The following is an 18,288-nucleotide window of genomic DNA, read 5'->3' as shown; positions in this document are numbered from 1 at the left end:
ATGTAGGCATAATTCGTGAAAACAATACATGTGAAGTTGTGAACCATAAAGCCCGGAACAAGTGGTGGAGTAATTTTTTACTTTTAGTCTCTCAATGCACAAAACCGCCATTTTGAAGTTTCAACAAAGAAACATTGCATTACGGCAAAAGAATGATTATTACCAACAGGTGCCAAACCAAGAAACAAAATCAAAGAAAGCAAGGAAATGGAAATAGGAATAGGAAATAAAAACAAAACAAAAGAGAATTGATGATGAAGAAAGAAGTGAAGAGGAGGGAGAGGGAGAGGGAGAGGGGGGTGTGGTGCTGTGATGATGGTTCGAACCCAATCCAAACCATCATTGCGAATCTTGGGGACGGCCTAGCTCACCATCATCATTTTTTTTCTTTTATCTCTTTACAAGCTCCTATAGCCACCAGAAAAAAAATAGAATCACATAATTGTCCCGCGTATACCCATAATTATTACTTTGTGACAAAACTACCCCTGACCCATCATCATTCATATGACGCCATACCCATCATCATACAAAACCAAAACATTAAATCCTTGCCCTTAACCGGCCGCCTTCCATGCTTACACATGAATGATTGTTGTGTCAGATGAGAGAAGGCAATGTGTGTGCGTCTCTCTCTATTATTTTTTTCCCCCCCTTTCTTTCTTTCTTGCCCTTTGCATTTGCCTTCTCTGTCTTTAGCTTTTGCTCTATATATTACGAGGCCTCCCTTTGTTCGCTTTGTCCCTCACTTCACAACACAATTAGTCTTTTTCTCTTTTAACTGCTGCTACTAGTTGTTAGAAACCAGAGGCATAGAAAAGCTTCCTCGGCCACCCAAAGCTCTCTAACCAACCAACCCACCTTCTAAAAGGTGATCTTTTTTGAAAGCATAAAGAAATAAAGAGGCCCCCACCTCTTCTTCTTCTTCTTCTTCTTCTCTCTGTTTTCTTTCACTAAGAAGGTTGTAGACATGGTCAACAACATGTTTATATATATATATGCTAGATTATCACAAACAAGAAGAGGAGGTTCACAGTGTTGGGACTTGCGGTTTCTTTACTTTTTCTGTCTTGTTACCTCATTTTGAGGAGGGAATGTCTTTTCTTTTTTATTTTATATTTTATTTGAAATGTTTCCTTCTTCTCTTGGATTCTCCAACATTTGATTTTCTTTGCTTTTTATTCATGGTGTCTTTGTCTGTCTCTTGTTTCTTCTGTTTTATAACAACTTTCGGCACATTCTCTTTTTGTTTAAGAGGATAGAATGGCAGATTCTTTTACATAAATATAAAGGGCAAGTCATATCTACTTACAGAGATAACACAGTCACATACGCATATGTGAACTGAGACACACACAACACAAGTTCAATCTACTGTTTTTATGATCTTTTATCCCTTTCTTCCATGTATGGGCAACCGAAAGAGACCATCCTTCATGAGTACATATTTGGACGACCATTTATTCCAACCACACTTCTTCTCTCTTCATTTCACGGACAATCACATTTGCTCTATTTATAGCTTATGTGGTCCAAATCTATTAAGTCATTCTTTAGCCGTCCCTTGCTCTGTTTTCCTCTGAAATATTTACTTTTCCTACAACAGTTGTTAAAATTACCTCTTGCAAAGTGGTTAACTCAATAAGAAACCTCAGAACATCTTAACACTGACCGGTTTAACTCTGTCTTTCTAAGTCTTCTCTTCAATTTGTTTTCACTCTTTTGGGTAAATATTTTTAAGTTGTTACTAACTCAAATCTTTTAAAGATTTTTAAGCTTTTTTTGTTCTACAGTTTTTTCCTCTCACCTTACCATATTTAGCAATGTTTTGAATATCCTTCACTCGTTTGCTGTATATTTAAATATTTTCTAGTTGGAGATATTCATGCAAAGAAAAAAGATATCTAGATTATTTTTAATTTCAGTATGGATTTGAAAATAGTATAACCAAATTGTCTCCTGCTGTAGAGTAATGTAGAATAATATGTTTGACAATAAAGAATGATACCTATGACCTTAAACTACTTTTTGCTGATACCGGTGTTTTTCGTTTTCAGGGGCACATACTACAGGAAGTTTGAAAAGGTGCTTTTTTTCGTAGTCATGGAAAGGCTGAACTCAAAGCTGTACCTACAGAACTGCTACATAATGAAGGAGAATGAGAGGCTGAGGAAGAAAGCACAGCTGCTTAACCAGGAGAATCAAGCACTTCTATCTGAACTGAAACAGAAACTTGCCAATGGAAACTCAAAAGCTCCAAACAATATTCCTGACCTCAACCTCTGCTCCAGCTCCAACACAAACCCTTCCAATTCTAGCAAACCCTGACTCCCTCCTATTAAACAGATATATCATGACCCCACCAAATGCGTCCTTTATCATGACCCCAGCTACAGTCTCTATTGCTCCCTTTTGTGTAAAACTATAGTTAAACAGTAGTGGTTCTAGTTTCAGTTATATAGGACAGTTGTAGTACCTTTCTATCAGGGTTCCTTTTGCTTCTATTTTCATCTTTAGTATATCTTCTTTTCTTGGGGAGGGGGTTAAGATATAAAATTCTGAACTACAAAGATGTATCAGGCTATCTGCTAGAAAGAAAATATGATATTGTTATCTACAGTTTCATCTCTCTCTCTTTCCTTCTCTCTCAATATGTAGTGGTTAAGAAACATCTCTTGGATGCATTATTTCAACTACCTTATGATTATCACAAGCTGCTGTAAGACAGTAAAATGCAATCTGTCTATGCTTGGAATAGGACAATACACGTGACCCAAATATAATCAAAAGTCTAAATTCAATGAAATATTAAGTTCAAAAAGAAAAATAACAACTGAATGAAATACTAAATCATAGTCCAATATTAATCATTGTCTACCAATGATTATATGCAAATAACTAACAGTAATTCTATATATCCTCCTATAACTTACTTAATCTCTTGTTCAAAATGGTTTTGTAATTTTTTATTAGATTTAATATATTTTCAAATATATGTTAAAAAAAAGTTGAATATTAAAACATTAAACAATCTACAGTTCTACTACACTAGCTCAAATTTTTTCACAAATTAATGCCTGAAAGAATGTTAAGACTTAATCAGAGTAAATGGGGGGAAAAACATAAAATCTCGAATGATGCAGCATTAGCATTTGTTTTATAATTGTTTTTCTTAAATTAAAAAAGGGACACATATGAAGACAGTGGCAAGACCATAAGTTCACTTATCAAACGGCAAATACTCGATACAGGCTTATCAAACGGCAAATACTCGATACAGGCAACTACGCCAAGTTATTTGCAGTATGATGAGGGCCAGTGTAGAAGCATATATATATCAATATGCAGATAAACAAATGCTAATTGGCATGGCTTGGGTGCAGGGCCTAACAGTTGAACCTTTTCAACTTTGCCCTCTTACTTTGAGGGGAAAATACAAGGAAGGGAGACTAATACTACTACTACAGAGAAGTCTTTTATTCTTATTTGTCACGAGTTTTCTATTACTAGTCAGAAATTTACCGTACATTTCATTTATGAATTTATGCCTTAATTTGAGACGTGTAGAATGAAACTCAAGAATTGTAACGACTAACAAAGAGTAAAAGGGGAAAAAAATGACCGATAATTTAAAACAAACTTGTAAAGATTGTAAATGTAGAAGGACCCGTGTACAAAACAGGACATTATAACTTATAAGATTCTGTGTGAAGAGAGTGATGGGAGGATCTAATCACTGGCAACGTCATCAGATTCAAACCAGAAAGTCAATGAGGATTGATTTAAGTTTGGAAAAAAGTAAGTCACAATGTCAAGATCAAAGACATGTTATAGACTCATGCCTTCATCTTATATTGTCATGGCATAAGCTTGGTTGACTATAAAGGCAAAACCGTGTGAGATGAGATAATATAAATAAATAATTGTCTTATCAAAACTCAAATGTATCCAAAAGACCCTAAGGCCTCTTACAGACTCAAACTTGACTGACCCCTGATGTGGCCACCAAGTCCAAATCTACTCATTGGAGCTGAGAAACCAACTCAGCAAGTCAATAAGAGAGCTGAAAGGATCCAGCTATCATTAACAAAATCTCCGTGGAAGAACTAGTAAAGGATTAGCTGACAAGGAGAACTCAGGCTCTCATAACCAAACAAAAGAAGAAAATTTTGAAAAGGAAAAAAAAATGAAAGAGAGAAATAGCTAGGAAGTAGGTAGCAAATTTACTACTTAAGATATGGTCGCTTTAAAATCTTATTTTACCACATCATTGTACTACTGTAGTAGGTGACCTAGACTCTGGCCCTTGCCACAATTCTAATCGAAAGAAGATTACATAGTGGGTTCTGACTTCTGAGAGAACTTGAAGATTCTAAGAACAAGGTTTATGCTTACAAGAATTCATAATTAGATGGTAAAGGGTAAAATACTCTCCAAGTTTCTATGGGAGGAAAACAATGAGTGAAAATCATATGTCTGTACGTGATAGTAAGATCATTCATTGGCACCTTGTAAGTTAAACAATTACCAATCTGTACAGGAGGACACTTTCAACTAAACTTCCAAGACAACCAATTCCACAATTTTCCCCGTGGATGAGATCATAAAATCATATATTACTGTCAACAATTAATGGAAGCAAGCCCAAATCGGTACCTGGGCAGTGAATGCTGACCCCTGAAAGGAATATGCGACCGTTTGGGCTGTTCTGCTTCTGGTATTACTTGTAACCATTGGTCCTGCATTACATATGCTGTGCAGCATGGTAATAATATATCAACTGGTATTCAGTGAATTGATAAAACGTACTGTAGCTAGAAATATACCGATGCTGGCCTCATTGATTCGTAAGAATTACTTATAAAGTGAAATTTTAAGCTATGGAGTGGTTTTATAGGTATTAGGGAAACTAAATTCAAATTCAAACGACCTCCTTGATCATGTTAAGACATGGCACTGAAACTTCAACATTAAACAATATCAAGTAGATATATTAGTAATAACCTCATAAAGTCATGATTAGTTGAAACAAATTAAAATCAGTAATATTAATTTTTAATTAGCAAATCACCATGTAATATCTGTGGCGAAAATTTTCCGTATCATTGAAAAGAATTCAAAAAGTTCGAATCCAATCAATTAAGCAATAGATACTAAACAGAAGCAAAGTAGAAAGAATAATTATAGTTTGATGAACAAAGGATTCGGGTTAAAAAGAAATAGAACGCACATTCAATGAGAATTTTAATTCATTACATGATCCGCATGTAACGTCAATTGAAAGGAGATTTGAGTAATAAAATCACCTTATATATCAAGGGGAGCATTTCGAGTATTGTTTTGAGATTTGAGATTCAAAGCGAACTTGCAGTCGCGTTGGAGAATCATTTTTCTGTTTGGATGCTGAGAATAAAATAAAAAACAAAAAAAATAAGGAGGGAAAGTTCAGATTTAGAAAGGTTGAAATCGCGCGTTTTCAACTGCAGATCGCGGACTTTTCACTTTCCAAAAAGAGGCCATACCGCCGTTGCCGGGGATCGAACCCGGGTCACCCGCGTGACAGGCGGGAATACTCACCACTATACTACAACGACTTTGTTGTTGGTGGTGGTTCTACAACATATATAATTTTCAAAATTGTTGCATTAATGCACAAGCTTTAAACGCATATCAACATTTCATATGAATGGCCGCGTTCCATTTCTTTTGCCTCATTAGTTGAGATTGGAAGCAATGGTACTGAAAATTCTAAGTGTGGATTCTTTTTTTATTTTTTATTTTTATATACATACAAGTTATGATGACTTCAATAGGAACATTGTGAATTTATTTGAAAGTCGAATCGAGGTCTATTATGCAAATCCATGAAGACCAATGTTGTTAGCAAGAGTAATCGGAGGCAAACGGTGTAGGCTTTAGAAAATAGAAACAATACAAGAGGCATAAGAAAGTATGTAGCTAAGTGTTATCATTCTTGTTTTCATTTCCCTTAACAACTAAATCAGATGAATGTACATCAAAGTCCATTTCCTGAAAGTTTAGTTCCATGAACAATATCCGTGCAAACATCTGCAATTGTTTGTTCTGTCGTTATACAAATCAGGCCGAGTGATTGGAAAAAGAAGCCACAAGAAAGCCACCATTCCTGCTACAAATGCTACACTCACTAATCCTGAAAAAGGGGGAAAATTAATAAGATTAGGTTGAGGTTTGACAGAACAGATGGTATAGAGGGAGATACAACCGTGCGTGACTTAAATTGTTACAATTGGCCCTTTAATCCCAGACAGGCAAATGATAATAGAAGATCAAATACCACTAGCAGTACTGCAAAGACCAAGAAACTGCATGATAATACTACACCATCCCCGAGATATAAAATTGCAGACCAATACCATGACCACAACCTTAAGACACTTATTTCGAACTTGGTCAGAAATTTAAGAAAGCACAACAGAACGCAATTATCAGAAAACTAAGAACCATAAATAATGATCAACTAAACTAAGATTTATAAAGTTTAACACATCCTACATCTGAATATGATGCACAATATTATATAGAATCATCAAGAAATATGGTTCACTAGGATTACTCGCACCTCTATTTCGTGCAAATACCACAGGCAGTCCCATATAATTGCAAAATATATGAGCAATTAATGGTGCAGCAAGATGTCCTGCAAAAATAAGTAAATAAATAAATACAATATGTGACTGTGTTAAGAGTTAGCAAGGCAAAGCTAAATTGAGCAACCTGATATAAAAGAATAATCTAAATTCTAAATCTCAAAAATAGCTAAAAGTATAAGTGACCTTGTCGCCTACAATAGCAACAATGTTTACCAGCCAGTTAATTTTTGACACAGTTACTACATGATTTAAAGATGCAGCTGACAAAATTAATTATTGCTAATAAAAAAAGTATTGACAACAGAATAAATATGCATGTCCATCCAAAACATCCTCATTCCTCAAAATCGGGAATTGATGAGAAAATGCTACAAGTAAATGGCCATAAGACTAACTCATAAACAATAACTCACCGGTTCGAATGAACAAAAACGAAGCATACCAGCCAAAGACCACAGTGTAACCAAGCTGAAGACCTGACATATATTCACAAGATGTTCGATTATGATTAACAAAACAGAAGAAGGAAGAATATCAAGCAGCCTACTCTACTGGGTAGAATAACAGAAACAGAGCAAAGAGTGAAAATTAGTACATACCCACAATCATAGAGGCTTTTAGCAGGCTAAAGTTTTGAGCGCTGTAGATCTCCATTAGATGGTTCAAATGAGCTGCAAAGTAAAGATCATACAAAGAGACCGGTCAGAGAATAAACCACCTCAAACAAAACATAGGTAAATAAAATGTAGGTATGTTACTAAATATATGTAACAGAAGCTGAAACAATAAATGCAGAAAGTATAGACTACATATAAAAGGTAACATTGAGGAAATGATAAGCGACAAACTGCTACTACCACTGCAGCAGTCATCATTCGCTAAATTCGATTAATGAGTTAAGACTGGTACTAACACGACAATCCATTTAAATCATGGAATAATTTAGCCTATCCAGTTAGATATTTCTACCAACTTATCCAGTAAAGTAATAATCATTGATTAAATTCGCCTTGCGTGATCTGCAAGGGTTTTTAATTGCACTTTTATACCATAATTTTATGCAATAAATTAAAAGAGTGGAATATTTACCCATTCGACAAGTTGGAGGGGCTTTGTAAAAGCATAGGGTAAATAAATGTTACTAAAGATACAGACAGATCAAACAAGAATTTTAGTATCTTAAAAAAGTAATCAACTTACCCAAGCTAAAGAAAACAGGGCAGAGAAAAATGATAGTATTTATCTTGAATCCTCCACAGAGAAGTAGCGGTATCATACATGCCCTGAACACCAACTCCTCTGTCAATGGTGCCTGTTCAATAAAGTATTGTCAAGAGCTGAAAGGGGAACTCATTTGAATTTCCCCATTCGATGAATACTATTACAATTGATCAAAGAACATCAGGGGTGAATGGAACTTGTAAATTAATGAATCCTCTATGATAAAACCAATTACAGGCAGAACACAGGACTCTCATCTATTCCCATCCTATGTACAATATTTTCATTGTCCAAAAAGAAGAAGATAAACATGTCAAATAAAAGATACACCAAAACTTATATCAATCTATGTAAATTTATATACACATAGATATGACTTGACCATTTCTTTGGTAAAACACAGGTATCGTGAAACACACCCTTAGGACACCTATTAAGATTATTTACAATCAACCAAAAGATCAAAATATAGAAATGGAAAACAAACTCACCACAACAAAATTACGCCATGCCAGAATATTGGATGCAACAGCAAACATCTGAGCACGGAGTGACCACAGCACAATTTTGATACAGCCTAAAGAAAGTCCTCCACTATTATTCATATCCGTTGTCCATGAATTCAACAATAACAAGGACTTCAGGACCATGCTTCCAGCATACATTAAAGACGTCAGGAAAAGCGGAAAGACCGCAGCTTGCCACTGTTTCATACATAAAATTGCATTTCAGCATGCAAATTTAGCAATCAGTCACCCTTTTCCAATCTGCAGACCATACAACAGTATTAAAAAAATAATTACCATGGGCAAACAAATGGATCCTTCCAAGCACCCAATACTCACTTTACAATGGTTAAAAGAAGAGAGTTCATGTTATCAAATATCAATCTAACTTTTCTCACTCACCATATGGTCTGCTCGAATACCATAAACACCTAATACATTTGATGTCTCCCAGCTTCTTATCTATCATTACAAAATATTTTGAAACTGTCAGCTTCAGACAACAAGCGGGGGAAAAAAAAAAAAAGGCAGCAGATAACAAGCACATTAGAGCACAATTAACAGAGACTTATTTCTTTCCCTTTTAAAGAAAAAATAATCATATTTGAAGCATCACACTGAAAAATGATGCCAAACTGATGCAAGATATCCACAAAACAGAAATGGAATTGCGAAACCAAAGCATATATCAAAGAGTCACAACTTGGAGTACTTCTGTAACAAGCACTTTTGAGAAAAAGAATTTTAGCCCCAGAAGCTCATTCTTATTAAGCACCTATCTTCTAGAAGAACTGTTCTGAATTTCCAAACCCTCCACCCCCCCACCCCAAAAAAAAGCAGCAAAATTGCTTCTAGCTATTTGAAATCCCAAGAACTCACGAATACACACTAAGACAAGCTACATTTATAGCTAATGTAAACTCAGCATAATAAGTTTGAAAAGTGAAAATTACAAAAGTGCCACCGCTGATCATGCGCTGCTTCTTTGCAACTCAATATCCAGTCGATGATAATAACAAGAACTGTATGGACAAATTTCAGGGAAAAAAACTTACGGGGAGGATGAGAGCAGAGAAGATAAGCGAGATGATAGAAGAAATGGCAGCGCATATGAATCGTCGGATCAGATAATGCTTGAGAGAAGCAGGAGGTGGGAGCCGCAAGATCAGAGTAGGAGCATAGAGAATGCCAACGTATGACAACGTCATTAATACGCAGGCCATCAGCGCCGCCGCTTTAGAAACATAAGCTTCTGTTTCTTGTTCCATGTTTGGCGTCAGCTTCCACAAACAAACCCAAGAGATTGAGGGGAAGGGCAATGGAGATGATTGGGCTGCGTTTGCTTTGAAGTTGAATAACCAGGGCAGGCTGGTTGGGTTTTCAAAGGAAAGCCGAAAGTGCTTTTGTGGTTGTTTGTACTCGGACTCTTGGTATCTTCTTCAATTCTTGCTTAGGAGGGTTGTTCCTGGCTCGGTCCAGCAAACCGCCCGATGAGATGTGAGTCGCTTACGAAATATAAAAAATGAAATTTGGGATATTATCAGCGTGATGCCTAATTTCCAATGATATTTTAATAAAAGTCGCAGTTTTACAAGTTTCAGTAGGAAAAATAGGATATGTGAACGAAATTTTTTTTTTTTTTTTGAAAATGAGGATTAAATTGAAATTTTTAAAAATAAAATGTGTAATTTTAAAATAATCCATTTATAAAAGATAATTTAAAATTAACAGTTTCTAATTTACTTAAGACTATCGTGGGTGGTAGATACTAATTTATTATAAAGAAAAATTCAAGTTTGTAATAATTTTGAAGGTAAGTAGAGTAAAGAGTTCCCATCCAATTTAGCTAAAGAATATTGAAAGTCTCAATTAAAAATTTTGAAAAGAGACGTTATTTGAAGTGAAGACTACTTATTTTATCATTAATTTTTATCTATAATTTATAATGTTTAATTTTACTTTTAGTAAAGATACAACAAAATATTCTACATTTTCACTCTATACATAAAATGTCAACATAAGTGATACCTTATAAAGACTTTATAAAGACATACCAATGTATAATTCCACACTCGACGGGACATGATGTTGCAAATATATACATTGATCGTAGTCTACACACGGATAGAATACCTAATTAGTTTTATATTTTTACTTTTAAAATTCATGATCCTAAATAAAGATGATGTAATAAATTATCTTGAAAACGCACAAATTTATTATATGTTAATTTAAGACATTTTGGCAAATAAAATTGCGTTAAAGTTTGCGATAAGTGGCATTTCCTTGTGTACTATTAATAATTGCGGTGTTTAATGGGAGGTACTATCGTATTTTTCTCGACAAGAACAACGGTATTGGACCTGTAATTTTATAATGTAGTAAACTCTGAATTTATCGGCTCACTTAACGTGAAAATTATACAGTTTTAATGAAATGAGACAGGATAAAAGTGGAAACGTATCTATTTTAGACAGGTCGTAACGTAATTTCGAAACGCGGAAAACGTCACTCTGTCGATCTCGCACGGTTAAAAGCCAATAATCGTGCCAGGTGGTGCCGAAAAATTGACACGAAAGGTCCAAATTACCCTTCACACACTCCAATATAGAATCAGATTCACTCGCCGTAAAAACGCTCATCGCACGTCCGTCTTCTTAACTCGTAAGAAAACCCCAAGCGAAGGGAGGAATTCATTCAATTAATCAAACCAAACCCTAATTTGAATCCCCAAAAGGATTTGAGGTAACGATGACGAAGGAATTTTCGGTCCCACCGGTAGTATTCCCTTCGGGCGGCAATCCTACCACCGCCGGCAACATTAACCAGCGCCGGGTCCCAACGGCGCCGTTTCAGCCCAACCGCCCTGCGAGCTCCGCGATCCCCTTCATGTCCTTCGATATCGGTTCCGCAACTCCGGCGTCCTACGGTGGTCCAATTTCCACTTCCACGTCAGCCGGTGGGTCCGCGTCATTCGACGACGAAGAGCCTCTACTCGACGAGCTCGGTATCCACCCAGACCAAATCTGGAAAAAGACAAAGTCAATTTTAAATCCGTTTCGTGTAAATCCGACGGTTCACAAAGGTTCGGATCTATCCGGCCCGATTGTACTTTACCTTTCATTCGGACTCTTTCAACTCCTCGCTGGCAAGCTTCAATTCGGGGTGATTCTTGGTTGGATCGTGGTCTCGTCGATCTTTTTGTATGTTGTTTTTAACATGCTAGCGGGACGTAATGGGAATCTTGACTTGCACACGTGTACCAGCGTGGTTGGTTACTGTATGCTACCGGTGGTGATCCTAGCGGCATTTTCTCTGTTCTTGCCGCAGGGTGGGGCGATTCGGTTTGCCGTGTCCGCGGTGTTTGTGCTGTGGGCGGCGAGGGCTTCCACGAATCTGATGGTTTCGTTGGCTGATGGAGGAGAGGAACACCGCGGGTTGATTGCGTATGCTTGTTTCTTGATTTACACACTGTTTTCACTTCTTGTTATATTTTGATGAGCGAGTGAGTTATTGGTTGGCATTGGATGAATTGGAATTTTGCATTGAATTTAGGGGATTTGTGATGTGATTTTAGATTAATGCAGTGTTTTTATAGCTGTGAGTGAATCACTCTCGATATCATTAGGTGAAAAGACATGTTTTTATCTCTGCACGTGCTCATGATATTGAATTGAATATGTTAAGCTCAAAGAAAATCACTGATGGGATGCATATGAATTTTCTTATGGAGTTACAAGTTTTGGTTCTGGATGGCGAATTTTGATCATCTGAATATTAACAAAGTAAATGCTAAATTCGACTTCAAGATTGATTCAGATTTTAGCTTCACTTTGTGAATGTCCCATGCAAAAGCTGCATTAACTTGTTCTGGAAACTTTTCCTTTTGCCTTTTAGTTTTGATTCGGTTCATTTGTTCAATTTTATTGGTTTGGTTTGAGAGTAAAATAAACCAACACATCAGTTCCCTTAACCAAAAACCAATAGTTGCCCATCCCAGCATGCTGACTTGTTTTCTCTTGAACCTGGACAAGGTATTCTCTCAATTGTCGTTAACATGGTTGTTTGAACTGACTAATCTGTTTTGGTAATAGAACCATCTCTTCCTTTCATTTCAGGTTGGTTTGTCTGATAATTTGCCTCTTCATTTGTTAATAGTTTATGTGTGTAAGCTCAGTTCATTTTTATTTTCTGTTCTACATTGTCCCCTGTGGGCTTTAAGCCACTGTGCCTCTAGATTAGCTGGATTTCTTTATGTTATTTCAATCTCTGGAATGTTATAGCCTAGATTATATAGACATTGTTGCTTCTGCTAATTTGTTGTATGTTAAAGAACATTATGAAGCATCACAATGGCTCTGGAATAGTTAATTTCGGACCAAATTGTGAAACTTAGTTTTATTTGACAAAGGACTTGGAAGTCATCGTCTTTTTTATGTTATTTTAATTTTACGAATATATTTTCTTTTCATAATTACCAATTTCACTGATTTCTATTATGTTCTATCATAGAAGTAATATTTGCTTCCCTGCAAGTTGCATTAGGTTCTGCATGATCCCTGAATTGTCTCTTTCGTTACATCAGGATCATAGCATAATGTGACTACTTCTTGTATGGTTGATTTATTCTTTCTGAACTTTTGTCATTTATTTATTGACATTTGGTGCATGGATCAGGGCAAAGTCTTCTACATGTGAGTTTGCTTTTGTATCATTTGTCAAAAACTTGTGAGGTTTTGAAAGTAATCTTTAGTTCGCAGCATTGCATTCTTAAGGGAGGGTGTTCCCATTGCTAACTTATTGGAGTGTTTTGTTGCTCTAGGGTGGCTGAAATTTGCTGTGCTTGACTATTGTCCCTGTTTCCTGTTTCCCCGCAATTATTGCTTGCTAGCAGGCTTGTGATTTCGCTTTAATACTATTTTTTAGAACTAATTTTTAAGGTATTTCTGATCTACTAGGCTAGGATGAGTTTGTTCAATTGGAGTTTGCAGCATCAAAATATTGAAGCACATTTTAGTCGCTGGAAAAAGATGATAAACAGATTAGTGAAGCTCTTTATTCTGATTAATGTTCAACCCTTTGTTGGGCCTGCAGAAATTTAGTTATTTTGCTTCATTAAGAGAGACTTTTCCCAGAATTTGTTGACAATATTGAGGGAGAATCCATCTTTTGTCATCTCTTCTCTATGAATTTTTTTAGATATATATTTTTTTAATATAGGTTAATTGGGACGCTGTGGCTTCTTAAAGGCGGAATTTCTTTTCGCGTCTTTAGATATGTATTGAGGATCACCCTGTGTAGTTTAGTTTATGCAGTGCAGTCTGCAGGGGTTGATATTTGTTATTTTGTTGTGTTCAATGATGGGCAAATAAAAATATGCATTTTAGATCACTGTCTTGAATGAGAGGGAGATTTGTGTTACATTTACCTATTGTTTAAATAAGTTTAATCATATTTCATATGAAAAGTCATTGATCAAATTGAGAACTCTTCGTGCTTATAATGTTTGTTGCTGGCTAAACTTGATTTGAGAATGTCGATAATGGTGTTGTAGGAAAAGAAAGTACCGGTGGTTGTGACTCTACATACTTCTTTCATTTAAAGATTTAAAAGAAAATGTAAAAACATTTTGTTCTGTTGAAGTGGTTAGGTCTACTTCTGCTGACTTCTATTTCAAGATTTTGGTGAATGTGAATCAACAATTCCTTAACCAAATAACAAAGTTAGATCCCTTTGCTTTTCTGTTATTAACAAGTTTCTATTTTCAAACAGTGCTGCTTGCGTTACATTTTGTGGTTATGACTTCAATTCCAATGACGCATACAAATGAAATGAGGAATAAAAAAAAGTTTTTAATAATGAGGGAAAAAATTATTTATCTTTTAATTGAAGTTTCTGGAGGTGAAGATCAGGATATTAATGTACTATCATGTGACCAAAATTAATGTGCTATAAAGTCCTTAGTTTCCATTCAAAACCGAAGAAATTCCCTAAAAGAGAATTTGTATGATCAATTTTAAAAGAGAAAATTTTGAATTACTCCCACATAGCGTGGTAATTTTCAATCTATTCCTTAAAAGTGTAAAAAAATTAATTTACTCCGGAAATATTATTACTTTTAAAAAGGATAAATTTTAATTCCCCTTAAGTTTGACATATTTTTAGTTAGATGATAAAGATGATTTTATTAATAAAAATCCTTATATCCGTATTTTAGAAAGTTAATGTGAGTCAGTTATTCAAAATAATAATATTTAACCAACAAAGTGTTGGCTCCACTGGCAATGGAGTCCCCTTAAGTGGCTTGACTGGGTTTGCTCCCCAGTTTGAGTCGCAGGGAAGTCGTCTTTGTTGGGAGAACCTGTGCCTCCCGGTTCGAGCGGGGACTTCTAGTCTGGGTTGTGGTACGGGCTTAAAGGTGTCTCCCACAGTTGGGGCCCTCCCCAGGATACCTCGTGGATAAGACCAAAAAAAAAAATAATAATATTTAAAGAATAAATTAATTTTTTTTTTTACATTTTTAAGAATAGATTGAAAATTATCACTTTAAGTGGGTAGTTCGAATTTTACCATTTTAAAAATGACGAAGGTTTTGAGGTTCAAGTGACTTTTTAGGGGAAAACTTTAAGAGTCGTGGACCTCAAGGTGTCTTTCGCCCAAAACAAAAAAAAAAATCTTTACAATGTTTTGAAGAAAAAAAAAACTTACAAAATGCATCTTCATTTAAGATATCGAAATAACAATTTTTTTTTAAATATTTAAAAGAGAGGGGGGGGGGGGGAATAAATTTACTTTTAACTTTGAGATAAAAGCCTATGTCAGCAGTGCGTTAAGATTGCATCTCATTGCAGCTGCAACTGGAAAATAATATAAATGATTTGAAAAGCGACCTCTAAATCTAATATCCCATTTGATTATTGTTGTAGATTTGTTGAAGACCGTTCTACTTACCCCCACCACCACTCATACAAGTATCAAGGCTGGCATTTATATTCAACACTCAAACAAATTAACGAAGCCTAAACCCATAACAGTCCCACAATGGCTTCTGCTGATCTTATCAAAGATTCTTCGGTAAATAAATCGCCCACCAAAGCTCTGCACCTAGCTGCAGGCATCGAACAAGAAGAAGAAGAAGAAGAAGAGCTGTTTGAGATCAATCTTGAAGCAGTGAACAGCATACCACCACCTCAATATTACTGGGAAAGCTATGTTACTGCAACAAGCAACACACTTCTTGCTAATTGCCTGCTGCCGATATCCGATGTGTCCAGTGCAATTCCAATTGTTTCAAAGTCGTCGAGTGATATGTTGTCTGCAGCTGAGAGAATGGCAAACTTGATCATGGTTGCTGAGTCTGTGAAAAACTTCCCGGGAAAGTTTCTTTGGGTTCCTTGTAATTACACGGGGACTTGTGGGATTGGTTAATCATCTATCACAGGGAAGTGAGGAAAGCATAACGTATAGTTTAATCATTACAATATCACATCAACTGTCAAGTGTGATTGATGCTATTTCGATTGGCTTTGTTATTCCACCTTTTTCTTGTTTAATTTATTTTTCACGTTCTATAATTAAATATTTACATTAATGTAAATCAACATCATCTTTTCACAATTTTGATGCGAGTGGGATTCGAAACTTAGATTTTTATATTATCTGACCTATTTTTTTATTTTACACATACTAAGTACTTATATCTTATGGTTTGAATTTGTTCTTTTGTTGGGGATACAACTACGTACGTGGTTAATTCATTGGTTTATTTGTTGGGTGTCAATTTTTCTTCAAATTTTTTAGTTTTCTTTTGATCTTGTCCACCGATGGCTTGGAGATTCATTTTATATGAGGTTTCCAGTAACATGCTTCTTTTTTTAATCAATTAACTGGTCTAATTCTTTGCTATATATATATATATTTCAAAATGGACATATGAATGGGAGAGAGAGTGAGAGACTTTGCCAAAATATTACCTGAAAACAAACAAGCCATCTGCATTCGGAGAATGAGAGCAGGTAAGCATGCTCTAAGGAGGTAATTATTATGTTTGTCACCGAAGCCTCTATTTTCCTCAAGGTTAATTTTATTAGACAATAATTTCCTTTCCCCTATAATCTGCGATGTTTTTGAGATTAAGCCTCATCATGTTAATTAATTATTGTGGTGGTGCCAACTATTTTAGTTGGTAGAATTTATTGAGTTGATACAAAAATTTGGTTTAAAACCCACTCTCATAAGTGGAGATAATACTAAATTATTAGTTATGTTATAATTATAAAAAGATGTTAACTAACTTTTGCAACTTTTTTTTTTCTATGTTTGGTACATGGTGTATTTTATTCATTTCTGGTCTTCACATTTGATATACTTGCTGTTTCACAAAATTTACTGAAGAGCTTCAACTTCAAGTAGATGGTTAAATGGAATCCATAAATAACTATTACATTTTCAAAATGAAAAGAAAATCACAACAATCCCAAGTGGCAGAAATTAAGGATAGTGGTTAATTTATTTATATATCTTCATATTAAACCGAACCGTAATTTATTATTGACTTTATTTGATATATACACATTTATTACATCACAACAGTTTGTATTGATTTGGTCAAAATAGATTTGGAGGTGCTAATTTACATCATGATCACATCCTTTTCCTGATGTATACAGAGTGGGGGAAATTTTCGAAAACAAAATTATGAAGCCGCTGCTATCAATCAAATTGAGTAATCACTCTGCCTCTTAATTATATGTTTCAGTTCAATGAAAATAACTCATATTGCTGGATATGATTACGTTAATGGCCACATCTACTTCAGTGGCATAAATTCATTACAATAATGTCCATTAACAGTTTGCACTTATTCCAAATATATACAAGCATGCCTCTATTACTTTTTTTCAATGCATATTGATGAAAAGATAAAGACACGTATAGCTTGGTGTTTGATGAGAAATGTTTTATCCACTTACATGAATGATTATCTTCAAGTATTGCTAACTGGCAATAAACAATTTTCTCAAGCCAGACTACTTAAGGAAGTCGATTAATATTATAGTATTATTATCATATACTATGAAAATGTCATGTGTGTTACCAAAGTCAGTTTTTTTTTAAAAAAAAATTTACACTTCTTAAATTGTTTATATATTTACGAATTGTATTTTATATCTTGAAATTTCAAGCTTTACATGGACCTATTATTATTACTTGTTTTATTGATTAGTATTATTACTACTGTTATTATTGAAAGGAGATTGTTACATTCTAAACTTCTAATAAAGAAATTAAAGAAATTATCTTTTACCACTTACTCTTCTATTAATTTCATAAGATGTTGTTGGTTCCTAATCTCAAAATGAAAAATTCATTATTATTATTGTTGTTAGTGCTTTCACATATTTGCCTATGACAGAAAACTATAATAGGATCATCTCCTTTATCTTTTCTAGGAGGAATTTTAAAATACATGAGAGCTACTGTGTCAGTCATATAACAAGTAAATGATGTTATGCTATGTGTTCATTTATTTTGAAAAACTAATATACAAGTAGTGGTTATATTAAATTCAATTACATATATTACATATGTAATAGTTGGTTGTATTACTTCTCATATACCATAAACTTTCTTCTTTTACAATAAAATCAATTAAAACTAATAATGAATAAGATAGTTTCTATATATGTACAAAAACATTTTTATTTGGCCAAACGTTGGCAATTTCCTTATTCAGAAACTAAATACTTGGTTCTTCCTTGTTATGGAAAGTAATTCTCATGTGCAGTAATCTATTTATGTAAAGTACTGAAACTGAGCAATAGTATCTCGCAGCTGAGATCTCAAAATCTTATTTGAATAATCAAATGATAACTAGCTTGACCCGTAAATATTCTTTCACAAACACGGACCCAGAAATCCTAAGCTGA

General features: G+C 34.7%; 3 protein-coding genes and 1 non-coding gene across 6 annotated transcripts; 2 read left to right on the top strand and 2 right to left on the bottom strand.

Annotated features, from left to right (window-relative positions):
- Nucleotides 1–668: 668 nt before the first annotated feature.
- Nucleotides 669–2,578, top strand: LOC18039132 (protein LITTLE ZIPPER 4). 2 transcript variants are annotated; one of them, XM_024182305.1, is made up of 2 exons: nt 669–871; nt 2,058–2,578. In XM_024182305.1, the coding sequence occupies exon 2, from the start codon at nt 2,104–2,106 to the stop codon at nt 2,326–2,328; it is 225 nt and encodes a 74-aa protein (XP_024038073.1). In that variant the 5' UTR covers nt 669–871; nt 2,058–2,103; the 3' UTR covers nt 2,329–2,578. The 2 variants fall into 2 exon arrangements, with proteins under 2 accessions (XP_024038073.1, XP_024038074.1); XM_024182306.1 differs by lacking the exon at nt 669–871 and adding an exon at nt 1,184–1,726.
- A 2,944-nt stretch (nt 2,579–5,522) lies between these two features.
- On the bottom strand, nt 5,523–5,594 carry TRNAD-GUC. Its single transcript has one exon. It is a non-coding gene; the product is annotated as a tRNA-Asp (tRNA).
- Nucleotides 5,595–5,888: 294 nt separating this feature from the next.
- Nucleotides 5,889–9,863, bottom strand: LOC18039131 (CAAX prenyl protease 2). 2 transcript variants are annotated; one of them, XM_006430167.2, is made up of 8 exons: nt 9,415–9,863; nt 8,762–8,821; nt 8,345–8,557; nt 7,833–7,944; nt 7,232–7,303; nt 7,046–7,108; nt 6,602–6,679; nt 5,889–6,172 (listed from the first exon to the last, which is right to left on the bottom strand). In XM_006430167.2, exons 1-8 carry the CDS (start codon nt 9,625–9,627, stop codon nt 6,039–6,041), a joined length of 945 nt encoding a protein of 314 aa, XP_006430230.1. In that variant the 5' UTR covers nt 9,628–9,863; the 3' UTR covers nt 5,889–6,038. The 2 variants fall into 2 exon arrangements, with proteins under 2 accessions (XP_006430230.1, XP_024037855.1); XM_024182087.1 differs by lacking the exon at nt 6,602–6,679.
- A 1,051-nt stretch (nt 9,864–10,914) lies between these two features.
- On the top strand, nt 10,915–12,785 carry LOC18040062 (protein YIPF5 homolog). The gene has a single exon (XM_006430166.2). It carries the CDS (start codon nt 11,111–11,113, stop codon nt 11,855–11,857), a length of 747 nt encoding a protein of 248 aa, XP_006430229.1. The 5' UTR covers nt 10,915–11,110; the 3' UTR covers nt 11,858–12,785.
- The last annotated feature ends 5,503 nt before the right edge of the window (nt 12,786–18,288 follow it).

Source organism: Citrus clementina, unplaced genomic scaffold (assembly GCF_000493195.1).
Source record: "Citrus clementina cultivar Clemenules unplaced genomic scaffold, Citrus_clementina_v1.0 scaffold_6, whole genome shotgun sequence".
Classification (NCBI taxonomy): Eukaryota; Viridiplantae; Streptophyta; class Magnoliopsida; order Sapindales; family Rutaceae; genus Citrus; species Citrus x clementina.
The sequence above is the reverse complement of the archived record's forward strand: the minus strand, read 5'-3'. Positions and strand labels throughout refer to the sequence as shown.